The sequence below is a fragment of the Myripristis murdjan genome, chromosome 12 (genome assembly GCF_902150065.1).
Source record: "Myripristis murdjan chromosome 12, fMyrMur1.1, whole genome shotgun sequence".
Lineage (NCBI taxonomy): Eukaryota > Metazoa > Chordata > Actinopteri > Holocentriformes > Holocentridae > Myripristis > Myripristis murdjan.
Genome location: NC_043991.1, coordinates 16,827,087 through 16,839,303, shown reverse-complemented (window position 1 = coordinate 16,839,303; position 12,217 = coordinate 16,827,087). Strand labels below are relative to the sequence as shown.

The window sequence follows — 12,217 nt, the reverse complement described above, 5'->3', positions numbered from 1 at the left end:
CAGGGGATACATATGTGTCACCTTGTAATCAATCAATTATTCAGTCAAGCAATCAGTCAGCGGTGTGATATTGTGATTCGGGAAGACTTCAGCTGACTGTCACACCTGCTGAGCTCTGGCCTGCCCTATTGGAGCAACGGCAGCTATAACTGTGGCTCCACTTACACCCAAAATATATTTTTTCTTAGTAATGATGAGCTTTTTTTTCAGATTAATGTGCCTTTACTGAGTGGAAAAAAAAATCTTCCACGCCTTGACAGATCCATCATGACTTTGGGAAGCGTTCATGATATTTTCCCACCCTGTATTGTGGAAATAGGTTTGTCTCCTAGCTGAAGAGTCCTTGTCCCCAATGACCCCACATCCCAATTGTATATCCCACATTCACCTCCCCAGCAGCACAGCAGTGATGTGTGCAGCGGCACATATGAATAGTGGGACTAATGCAGCTTGTGAGCCATGTAATACCTCAGGAGGCACCGTTGCCAAATCAAGCCAGGATTATACCCATGCTCCCAGCAGCCCATTACCAATCACGCTAGTATCACTCGCATCCACCCCCATTGACTTATATGAATGCACGAGTGTGTGTGTGTGTGGTGTAGTGTGTGGATGTTGTGTGTAACAGAGAAAATACAGCGATAGCATGACTAATGAAACATCACAATTTCTTATTTCGCCGATAAAACATTCAAATTCTGCTGCATCCCACTGAGCTCCCATAGGGCGCCCTCCAACATGTGGAGAGGGCAAAAAAGAGAGAGAAGAGCAGGGAGAGCATCTGAAGAGAGGAGAAGTGTGAAGAGGAAACGATGGAGGAAAGCAACGAAGGGGAGATTAAGAGACAGAGAAAAAGGAGGAAGAGAGGGAGACAGCTGGATGACAGTAACACTCTGTTTGTAGGAGGAAGAGAAAGAGATGAGAGATGGTGAATCCTACGTTAGTGAGAGGAAGCATGATCCCACTGTGATGCTGGACTGCTCGGGCTATATTTAGCTTCTGTTGCCATGTGCCCGGAATGTGCACGGTAGAGGGAGACACACACACACACACACACACACACACATACACATGCATGCTGCATGCACTCGTGCAGAAGTGCATGGTCAGTAGTGAGCCTATTGTGTGTGAGAGAGCAAGAGAAAGAGAGTGTGTGCATGAACTCATGTCTGTCTACATGCATGATTTGAATCAATGATCTTTTTTCAGGCATCACGTTTCTGTTTCTCTGAGATTTTTATTCCTTCCCTAATGAACACTAATCTCCTTCTCCTCTCTGTTTCTTACTAATATTGCATCTGTAAAAACAAGGCACCATTTCCTCAAATCCCAATTAGATGCAAAGCGAAGTGTTTCATGCATGCCTGTGTATGCACTCAGAGAATCGCACCGTTTTTCCATCTTCGAGTTGGAGAACTGCGCTGTGCTGTCAAGCTTTAGATATTCTGGGGGAAATTGCATCCAAATCACCTGACAATTTCTGTTGTCAGAGCCATCTGAAGTCCCTGCAATGTGCGAATGCTGCAGGCTGCAACTAAAAACAGGCTACATTTGGTTTAATTAAACCTGCCACAGTACGTTTTTAAAGTGCATTCTCAAACTAATATGTGTGTGACTTTTATCCAGAAGAGCATAAAAAGAAGAATCCCTGGCCCTCGTTTTGACAAGCTTTTCAACTTGTCTGTCCTATTTTTCCTGTCAAATTCAAATCCACATCACTCCATAATCTGCGGCTCAGTAGTATTCAACATACATTATGTAAAGCACAGCTACCAAATGCAGCATTTCTCATTGGTGGATAAGAGTCAAGGAAAAAGCCTGAGGTATATCACCATGCAAACCCGTACAGAGTGTACCAATGGCAAGAAGTTCTCTCCATCTGACTTGTGTTTGATTGGTTGAGTTTCTTTATGCCCGGATTGATGCTTTATGTGCCCAGTTCTGGGAACTTCATAATACAATTACCATTCATTTACAATACAGTGTATTTGTGTGTGTGTGTGTGTGTGTGTGCGTGCGTGCGTGCGTGCGTGCGTGCGTGCGTGCGTGCGTGTGTGTGTGTGTGCGTGCGTGCGTGTGTGTGTGTGTGCCTTTAAATGAACAATACTTCAGAATGATGCAGAGGCAGAACGTCTGATGTTGCAGAGATTAGCAGAGGACAAACTGCACATTTAATTGTCAGGGGGTGATAATAACTATTTCACCAAATTCCATGCAGTGCACCCAATACTGTACCCAATTATTTGCACCTCTGACACTGGCCATCAAGACTAATTCAGGTTATGGATGCAAAACATAGTATCAGTCACCCTACAGTATATTAGCAATGCCCATTCCTGTGACACACGACCGACTTCTCCTTGTCTAATGTATAGTTTTCAGAACCGCAGTGTAACACGTGAAGTGTTCTTCCATTGAACGAGGTGCTGAAAAATGTCCTACACTGGATCACTGAGCAAATATCGCATCTGTGCATATTTATCCTGAGTGTCTCTTGTGGCCACCAAGATTAATAAGATCCAAGATGTGGTATGATTTAAAAACACTCTGACAAGCCACAATATCTTGGGTCACATTTTTAGTATTCTTACCAATATATACAGAATTGAGAGAAAAATATTTTAAATGAATGCATAACAGTGACAGAACATCAATGTTCTTGTTGCAGAAACAGGTAAAGTAAAAAATGAGTACACAAAGGAAAAAAAGTCTATACAGAAAACGTACCTAATTGTAATGGGGCATGTATTCCATTGCACTTTTCAAACCTTTAAAGTGCCCCTCTTCGTACTTATCAGTGCACAGACACAACATAATTACCCATTACAAGGAACGTTTTCATGAATAAAAACATGACATGTTAACTATAGTATTAATACAATACAAGTAACTAATTCACACTTACACCTATAATGTTACAGGAATATCAGGAATGTCCTGTTACATCTTTCCTGAGCAAATAAATGTGAATTGTTGATTTTTCACATTTTATAAATTAAATGTGTCTTCAGCACGATCCAGCATTACTACATGGAAACAATGCAGCGAACTGCTCCATCTAGCGATGAAAACAAAAAGTGCACAGCTGGGCCGGCCTCAGGAGTTTCTCAGCAGCTGAGAAATACCCTTCAGAGAGCGGTGAAAGTGGTGCAATGGCTGTTACTGTCTTCTTTGTGCAGCCCCAAAGGTTGGTTTTCAACGTCACAAGTGCCAATGAACCATCCACTGTACTTGACAGATTCAAAAGTGGTCATAGAAATTCCAGTGTTTCTCTTGTAGAAGAGGAACCGGTCCATGTTTCCATCCGTACTGACAACTTTCAAATCCTCCTCACTGCAACTCTGTCAGAGGACAGACAGACAGACAGACAGACAGACAGACAGACAGACAGACAGATCGATAGATAGATTTCCAAAACAGAAATTTATAAGAAAATTGCCACAAATTTGGAAAACAATCTTAAAAACCAAGCGAAAATATCATTTTTTTAAAAATGAGAGAAATATCAGTGGAGAAATTACCAGAAATTGTCTTGAAAATTATCAAGAAAATGAATAAATAAAAAAATGAAATAAAATAAAATACACCTGACAGGCCATTTCTTAGAGCTGCAACTAACGATTCTTTCCATTATCGATTATTTTATCAATTAGTTGTTTAGTCCAGTAAAACCTCATAAAATGGTGAAAAATGTTGATAACACTTTCATGGTTTTTAGAGTTCAACAAAACAGCCCCAAAAGGGACACAATTTTCCCCCAAATCAAATCAAAGGCGTCAAATTAATGTCCTTTTGGAGGTGGGAGAAACTCTGATATGTGTGTGTATGTGTGTGTGTGTGTGTGTGTGTGTGTGTGTGTGTGTGTTTACCTCCAGGTGCAAGGCAGCTTCGTCTTCCTCCATGGAGCAGGAAATGTACCAGTTGCTGTTGGTGATTGACAAGGTAACAGCCTGGGTGTCGACGGGCTGGTGGCGACTGATGTACTCGAAGACTTTGAAATTCACTGAGCCGGACAGACATGGAGACAGAGGAGAGAGAGGTGAGCAGGCGGGCAGCCAAATGACATCTGCGATGAATTTGTGAGGGCTTTAATGAGAAGGTCTACAAAGAAGGATTAGCTCCACAAAATAAATAGATGAATAAAGAAAGAAAGACAGGAAGAAAGAAAGAAACTAAGAAAGAAAAATTAATTAAATCTAAATAATAAATTAATTAAAATAAATTAATTAATCTCAGAATTAATCTAATAATAAAGTCAGAATTCTGATTTCAGAATCTGATTGATTCAGATTTTTGAAACTTAACTCAGAATTCTGCGGTTAATGTCAGAATTATAACTTTATCTCAGAATTCTGATTAATATTCTGGGGAGGTCAGAATTCTGAAATTTAATAATGTCATATATTGCTACATTTGACATTATTCTCAGAATTCTGATTCTATTCTCAACTTTAATAACAGAATTATGACTTAATTCTTGTTCCCGACATTCTTCTCAAAATTCTGACTGTAAACTGAGTTCTGACTTTGATCTCAAAACTAGGTTTTGTTTTTTGATCTGTACCATGATTACAAAGGCCGCTGAGGTTGACAAGACTATAAGAGGACAGCAGTGGTATGTGAGAGAGAAAGCTATTTTTTTGGTATTGACTGTAGATTAATAGAGTACATGTCCCACATGTCCTATACACTCGTCGTTGTCGCTTGCTCTTCATACCTTTCTGATAGCGGCTCCCTCCCTTCAGTGTGATGGCCAGCAGTTTCAGGTCTTCTGCTGGCTTGACCAGATCCTTCTGAGAGGTGTCACACAGCGTGCACTGCCTCGCACTGCTAACACGCTGAAATCTGCTTCTTTTCTCACACTTTGTGAGGTCCTGAAGCTCTTTGGAAGCTTTTTCTGTAGAGAGGAGACGGGATAAAGGGAGGCGAAAGAGGAGAGTGACAGACAAATTAAAACTACAAAGGCAAGAAAATTGCAGTACAAAATACAATAATATTAAGTGCTCTGTTGCTGTAGCCTACCCTCGACCGGGCTGTCCATGATCATGCTGCACAGCTGCTCATCTGTGACATGCAGGATCTTTTTCATCCTGCTCGGCACTAGTATTAAGGTGGCTAAGTGTCGCATGCTCTTGGGCCGTTGGGAAACTACCATGTTGATTCTTGGGCTGATATCGGACTGCTCTTCGTGCAAACCCTGCGCAGAAGTCGGACAGAAATAACTCATCGGATCTTACCAGTTTTCCCCGACTGATGAGTCATATACAGCTGCAGCCAAAGCTGCTGCTGGCAACGTCAGTTAATGATTTTACTGCAAATATGTTTCTGTGTGTGACTTTGTGATGCTTTCCTGTGATATGGGATCATGGGAAAGCAGCCTGCATTCATGTGCTAAATAAATAACAAAGAAATGCCAGTTCACCATCTTACCATCACCTCACGGGAGCAGTGTCCATTCCCTGTCTCCTTCAGCTGAAGTGAGCTGAAACACAAATCAGACCGATATCGATCATTATAGTGATACAAATACATTAGAAATTATTCACAAGCATATAGTCAATAGTGAAATTATGACTGATTGCTGCCATCTTGAGTAGGGATCCCTGAAAGACGAGTTGGGACCTTGCTGGTTACTGAAAGAAAGAAAGAAAGAAAGAAAGAAAGAAAGAAAGAAGAGTAGCTGACATTTGTAGGTCATTTATGCCTTAGAAGAGCAAGTTGATCCAAAGGGAAAGTTGAGGTATCCATAATATTCAGCAACTGTAAAAATACAAATGCGCATGAATTTAACCAAAGCATTCAGGCAGTGCTATATTAAATTGTTTCAAACAGACCGCAGTAGGCGAGTGGGCTGCTGTACAAAGACCACACACTGTCTTTTGTCTCCTGGCATCTTTCTCCAAGAAAATCTGAGTTCATAAGCATTTCCAAACAAACAGGAGTGAGCTCCTTTTACTGCTGCATACGTTGAAAAAGAAACAGCTTTTTGGCGAGGCAGGAGCAGTTCCCATTTCACCTAAACTTTGCCTTCATTTGCTCCTCCGACTCCCAAAGTCATAAAGTGTAACTCTATCGCTGCATTCAGGTGGTTTTGGCTGAATGTAATAACAAAGTGGATCCTATATTACAAAAGTTGCTTATTTGGTGGCTGCTGTTCTATTTTGAAACTCAGCGTTGTGCTGCAGCTCAAGACTGACACTGAGGAAATGCACAGCCGCCATGTGGGTGATGGCACTTCAGCTGAAACTTTCCCAAATGGTCTTTTCATCAGAATTATCAATTGGCAATTTCAGATGGTAGTCAGTGAGCTACTATTTTTGGGTGGATGTGTTTATGTATAGTTAAAACACAAATGCATGGGATGTTAATGGCACATTCCAACATTAGCAGTAATCTTCACCCAGAGAAGTTATCTTGACTTTTCTAAATTTTATACATTTGAATGAATTTGATTGTTCACAAACAAGAACTAATCAATACACATTTGTAAAAATATGATCTTGTTAGTTTTGCAAAGCCTACTAAATTAAAATTATAGCCTTAAACTTACCCCTCAAGGGCGTCTGACAGATCAAAGTTGGACATTGTGTAAAAATGGAAGACTCTTAATCAGGTGAATGTTTCTTCTCTTTGACCAGATTCACCGTGAGGCTCGATCTGACTGGAAGCTCCACTTGTCGTGCTGAGGGTTTCCAAATAAATGAAGTCAGAGCCTCTAATATGGGCACTTTAAACCTCAGTTCCGCTGGTCCGCCTCTCAACTTCCTTCCTCGGGCTGCAGTTTCCACGTGGTTCTTCTCAGATCATCACAAAGGTTACACTGCATGTGCATCAGAGGAAAGTACACTGAGCCTGCTTTCATGAATCCGCTAACAAATCAAACATTCAGGGAGTTTGTTTTTTTTATGCTTAATTCTCTTAAGCTTTTAAATAAATGTCGAACCTGGTCAGTTTGAATATACACTAGCTTACATAATAAAAGCAGCAGCAGACTGATTAGACTGGTTCAGCTGACTAGTCATTTATTTACAAGTTGTTGTTGTTGTTGTTGTTGTTTTTATCGAATAACGGGACCAGGCAATCTTCAGACATGTCCTATTTGAACCTGAGACACAAGCCATGTAGTGACAGAAATATGTTATTTTATTTAGGATATCCACAGCAAAAAGTCAGTGAACCAGATCTTAACAATATCCCAGTTGGAGAACTTTAGAATATAATATAATGATAGGAAAAAGGCTTTGTGACTTTTTTTTTTTAACATGGTGCCTTTCAGACATCTGTTGGTAAAGTTGGAGGGTCATTTTCAAAAGGACTCTGCCTGGCCACAGTCCGGGGCTGGGCATGTTTTGTCCATGTGTTTGAGGGTAAAACTCCTCTGCAAATTGAAAATGGCAACATATTCCACATCAAAGGATCGAGAAGATTTGCATGGAGGCTCACTTTTGGTTTGACCACGCAAAAATGTTTTGTGTTTATTGACATTTTCCTGGGAGTCCAAATGTGAATTGAAAGTTCACTGGATAAGGTATAATATAAGGTATAATAGGTATATATTTTACATAAAAGATGCCACTGCACCGTGTTCCAGCCACGATTGCTTGTTTTTCTGAGTTTGCTGAAACATTGCACAGTGTCTGCGAATATAGTCTTACTTTTTTCAGGAACAGATGATGGTGACATCACATATGTAAATGCTCACAGCTGCGTCCTCTCTTTCAGGCCATCTGAAAAGCACCTCTACTCTCAGCCACCCCATGCTGACAGTTAGTCTTGTGTAAATGTGTTTTCATGATTGTCACTCATTTTAAGTGGTAACCCCGAGTTATGACTTGTGTTAGAAAAATTACGAAGCGGTTTAAGGTTATGATCTGAGTCACATGCAGCCACAACAACTCTGCACATGCAGAGTTGTTTCTAAAAAGCAGGTCTCATGACCATATATGCTACAGGATTTACACATTTATCTACTTTTACTTTGTCTACTATTTTTATAATCATTACTAAGTCTACTATTACTATGTCTACTACTGTTTACTATGTCACCATATTGTCTTGGTGGGGTTTTTCAACAGGGTAGATTTTAGGGAAGGCCATACTGCCCTTCCAGTTTACCTATCAATTTTGATAAATGTATTTTTTTTTCTGCATTCCTATTAATCTCTTTTTTCACTTTCTGAACCAGCGAGTGAGGTTGTGGTAAGTTAGCAGAGTTTCCAGTGGCTGCTCAGCACTGAAGCAGGAGTTTACCAAACTGAAAGGGGAAGCCCCCCGCAGTGACACCATGACCTCAGTCATTGTCAGAACTCTCTCCTGAGGAAGAAACAGGTGTTTGATTGGCCTGGATTGGTGGTGCTAGCTGTCTTGTGATCAGTCATTGCTCCCATTTTACCAGGTACACCACAAACTATGTCACTTTTGTCAGTAAGGAAAGAGCACAAGTCAAGAAATTACTCACTGTGTTATTTGTAGCAAAGGTGGCGGGAGCAGGGGGAGGCACTTTTGTAAAAATGAACGTTAATGACTTAATGTTTTTCCTGGAGACACACCGTAATAACAAGAATGAATATTGGAATGTAGAGTGAGAAGGAGAGCTCTCTGAGGTGACAGCTGACATCAGAGAGCTTACACCAGTGAGCGTGACGGCTGTCATACATTTTCATCAAGTGACATCCTGTTTTACACGAACTAAAGCAACAGGTAGTGGGCGAAGGCTCTTGGTAGTCAAAGCACATTTTGAATGTGACACAAAAAAATAAAATTTTTTCAATAAATATATATACACCCTTTGTGGGTCTAAATAGACTCCCATTATTTTTTGAGTGACATTCTGACTAGTTGTGATTCTGATCTTTTTTTTGATTCTGATTTTAATTGCGCTCAGTAGGATTATTTAGATTGAGTCAAATCTCACAGAGAATTAGAGGGTATACCGAACTACCTCACTCAAACTCATGATCTGGTGGATATTTGGAGACGAGAGCAAGAAAAGACACGGTGCATGTCAGAGACGATGTTATTTGTTTAGCCAGGTGTGACAGATTTTATTGCTCAAACAACACCGTAGTGTTAAAAATGTGTGAAATGGTATACCTGTAGGTTTCACTGATTATTCTGTGGTTTTAAATAATGTTTTTAGTTATGAGTACCAGCGTGGTTTGGGGAAAAAACGAAATGACATCAGGCTAGATTTAAATCCTATACACAAAGTATATTTACAACCAATGGTCTGAAAAGTGTGCGGTACGTGACGTGTAAAAGAAGTAGATTTATTTGCTGTAAAGAGTAAAAAAAAACAGGTTAAATGTAAAAGCTGGCACAGTGTTGAGAGAGAATTTGGTGCTAACACGCAGATTAGCTCCCCTCAAGAAAATGATCTGGTGACCTGCAGTGGAGTGGGGGCTGTCAGCGCTTCTGTATGTAATGCATCTCACATTTTGTAATGACTGTCCCTTCTGTGGTGTGGTGGAAACAATTTGTCATTGTCATTTTCAGAGCGTGAAAGTACCTTAGAGGGATTGCTTATGTCTTTTGATCAGAAATAGTCAAAAGTCACCTTGCTGTTTGGGTTAGGGTTAAAGGAAAATTGGCAATTTTTGAGTGTTTGAAAAGTAAAAAGTGTCAACATACTTTCCAAGAAAGAGCAAAGTTAAAAGAGAGTGTGTTTGTTTCACTGGAAAAGGCAAGGGTCTGGCAGATTTTCTAAGAAATGAAATGCGTGAGTACCTTTGTTTTGCAGTGGTGGTCCGCCGCTCTGCTCTGCTCTGTGGTGGATGAAGGGCTTCCATTTGGTTTTGCTTTGAGGAAGAAATTATCAGTCTCGAGCATTTTTCCAGTGTTAGGTTGACTCGCGGTATAACAGTGAATTTGCTATAAGAGAAGTGAGACTGCATCATGACTTGATACTATATATTTTATACTGCATTGAATCAATCTTGTATTAACACTTTAAAAATGTTTTCAGATTCTTGTTCATTCATCCATTCTTTTCATTCTTGTTTGTATATAAATGAAAGTTGAGCATTATCATGAATCAAATTTGAAAAGGCGCGCATGCTTCTTTAGCTCTTTCTTTCTTTATTAAATAGTTGTACATATAATCTATGTAATTTTGCTGTATGAGCTGTTACCCACTAAAACTTTTCATAGACGTAGGCGAGCTGTGCATTAGTTCTTATTCAGCTTTAAAGTGGAATACATTTGATTCTGCAGAATAAAATACCTATTTAACTATTTAAATAAACTCAGGCATTACTAATGGTATTAATTAGGGTTCTGTTGGACTTAAATGGAGCAGAACCTTTAATGTCATTAGTAATACTTGTGATTACCTGCTAGTTCATGTCAAAATGTCTGCTGTGAAAAAAGTCTGTATAAGAAAAAAAAAAAAATTACATTAGTGAACTTGAACAACCAGGTTTTAATCACTCATCACCATATGTTTTCAAATTTGGTCCTTTTAATGTATATTAATGTACTCTGAAGAACGGGCAGCAACATGAATGAGATCATGTCAACAGTTTGGGTTAATAGGGTTTTTTGCTGCACTGGTGCTGGTCACAACTACTTCCCCTTCACTTTTCCCCTTCACAACTTCTTCCCCTTCACTTTTCCCTTTTTCAGCACACACACGCACATACACACATACATACACACCTGACCATATCTGAACTTACACTGAGAAAATCACTGAAAAATGACCTATTTTGCTCATTTCAAAGGTCCAATTGATGCTCATTTGTGACTGACAGAAATTAATCCCAAACATGTCCAGCATCATTTCCATCATGTCAGATTTGAAGGGATATTGGGCTGATCCCTTGTGTCACAAACTGTCCACTCTGCATTTTGAAAACCTCAAGATGGAAGTACCGTGTGATTTCCAAACTGTTGTCACTGTGACAGCTGACTCTTTTGCGCACAAGGCAACAAAAAACTGGAAATATCACACATGTGCCTGACGTAAATTAATTGCCTTTGTTGTTGTTATCACTGCAAACGATTTTTTTTGGAATTTGATCAATCAATCCATATGTGGGTAGTGATTTAATCTATCCACCCATTAATGAGAACGCATAATTTTAAAACATACAGTACAGGCCAAAAGTTTGGACACACCTTCTCATTCAATGCGTTTTCTTTATTTTCATGACTATTTACATTGTAGATTCTCACTGAAGGCATCAAAACTATGAATGAACACATGTAGAGTTATGTACTTAACAAAAAAAGGTGAAATAACTGAAAACATGTTTTATATTCTAGTTTCTTCAAATAGCCACCCTTTGCTCTGATTACTGCTTTGCACACTCTTGGCATTCTCTCCATGAGCTTCAAGAGGTAGTCACCTGAAATGGTTTTCCAACAGTCTTGAAGGAGTTCCCAGAGGTGTTTAGCACTTGTTGGCCCCTTTGCCTTCACTCTGCGGTCCAGCTCACCCCAAACCATCTGGATTGGGTTCAGGTCCGGTGACTGTGGAGGCCAGGTCATCTGCCGCAGCACTCCATCACTCTCCTTCTTGGTCAAATAGCCCTTACACAGCCTGGAGGTGTGTTTGGGGTCATTGTCCTGTTGAAAAATAAATGATCGTCCAACTAAACGCAAACTGGATGGGATGGCATGTCGCTGCAGGATGCTGTGGTAGCCATGCTGGTTCAGTGTGCCTTCAATTTTGAATAAATCCCCAACAGTGTCACCAGCAAAACACCCCCACACCATCACACCTCCTCCTCCATGCTTCACAGTGAGAACCAGGCATGTGGAATCCATCCGTTCACCTTTTCTGCGTCTCACAAAGACACGACAGGTGGAACCAAAGATCTCAAATTTGGACTCATCAGACCAAAGCACAGATTTCCACTTGTCTAATGTCCATTCCTTGTGTTTCTCGGCCCAAACAAATCTCTTCTGCTTGTTGCCTCTCCTCAGCAGTGGTTTCCTAGCAGCTATTTGACCATGAAGGCCTGATTTGCGCAGTCTCCTCTTAACAGTTGTTCTAGAGATGGGTCTGCTGCTAGAACTCTGTGTGGCATTTATCTGGTCTCTGATCTGAGCTGCTGTTAACTTGCGATTTCTGAGGCTGGTGACTCGGATGAACTTGTCCTCAGAAGCAGAGGTGACTCTTGCTCTTCCTTTCCTGGGTCGGTCCTCATGTGTGCCAGTTTCGTTGTAGCGCTTGATGGTTTTTGTGACTCCACTTGGGGACACATTTAAAGTT

At 40.3% G+C, this 12,217-nt stretch overlaps 1 protein-coding gene across 1 annotated transcript; it reads right to left on the bottom strand.

Moving 5' to 3' along the window:
* Positions 1 to 3,103: 3,103 nt before the first annotated feature.
* il1b (interleukin 1, beta) lies at positions 3,104 to 6,674 on the bottom strand. Its single transcript, XM_030065693.1, has 6 exons — positions 6,551 to 6,674; positions 5,431 to 5,482; positions 5,023 to 5,197; positions 4,718 to 4,897; positions 3,870 to 4,003; positions 3,104 to 3,341 (listed from the first exon to the last, which is right to left on the bottom strand). The coding sequence occupies exons 1-6, from the start codon at positions 6,583 to 6,585 to the stop codon at positions 3,129 to 3,131; spliced, it is 789 nt and encodes a 262-aa protein (XP_029921553.1). The 5' UTR covers positions 6,586 to 6,674; the 3' UTR covers positions 3,104 to 3,128.
* Between the last annotated feature and the right edge of the window lie 5,543 nt (positions 6,675 to 12,217).

Excerpts from the sequence above, each read along its gene's own strand:
- il1b (XM_030065693.1), bottom strand. The coding sequence starts at position 6,585 with ATGTCCAACTTTGATCTGTCAGACGCCCTTGAGGG. Across the intron at positions 5,198-5,430 it reads ACTGCTCCCGTGAGGTGATG|GGTTTGCACGAAGAGCAGTC; the intron begins GTAAGATGGTGA and ends ACTTCTGCGCAG. Across the intron at positions 3,342-3,869 it reads AAGCTGCCTTGCACCTGGAG|AGTTGCAGTGAGGAGGATTT; the intron begins GTAAACACACAC and ends GTCCTCTGACAG.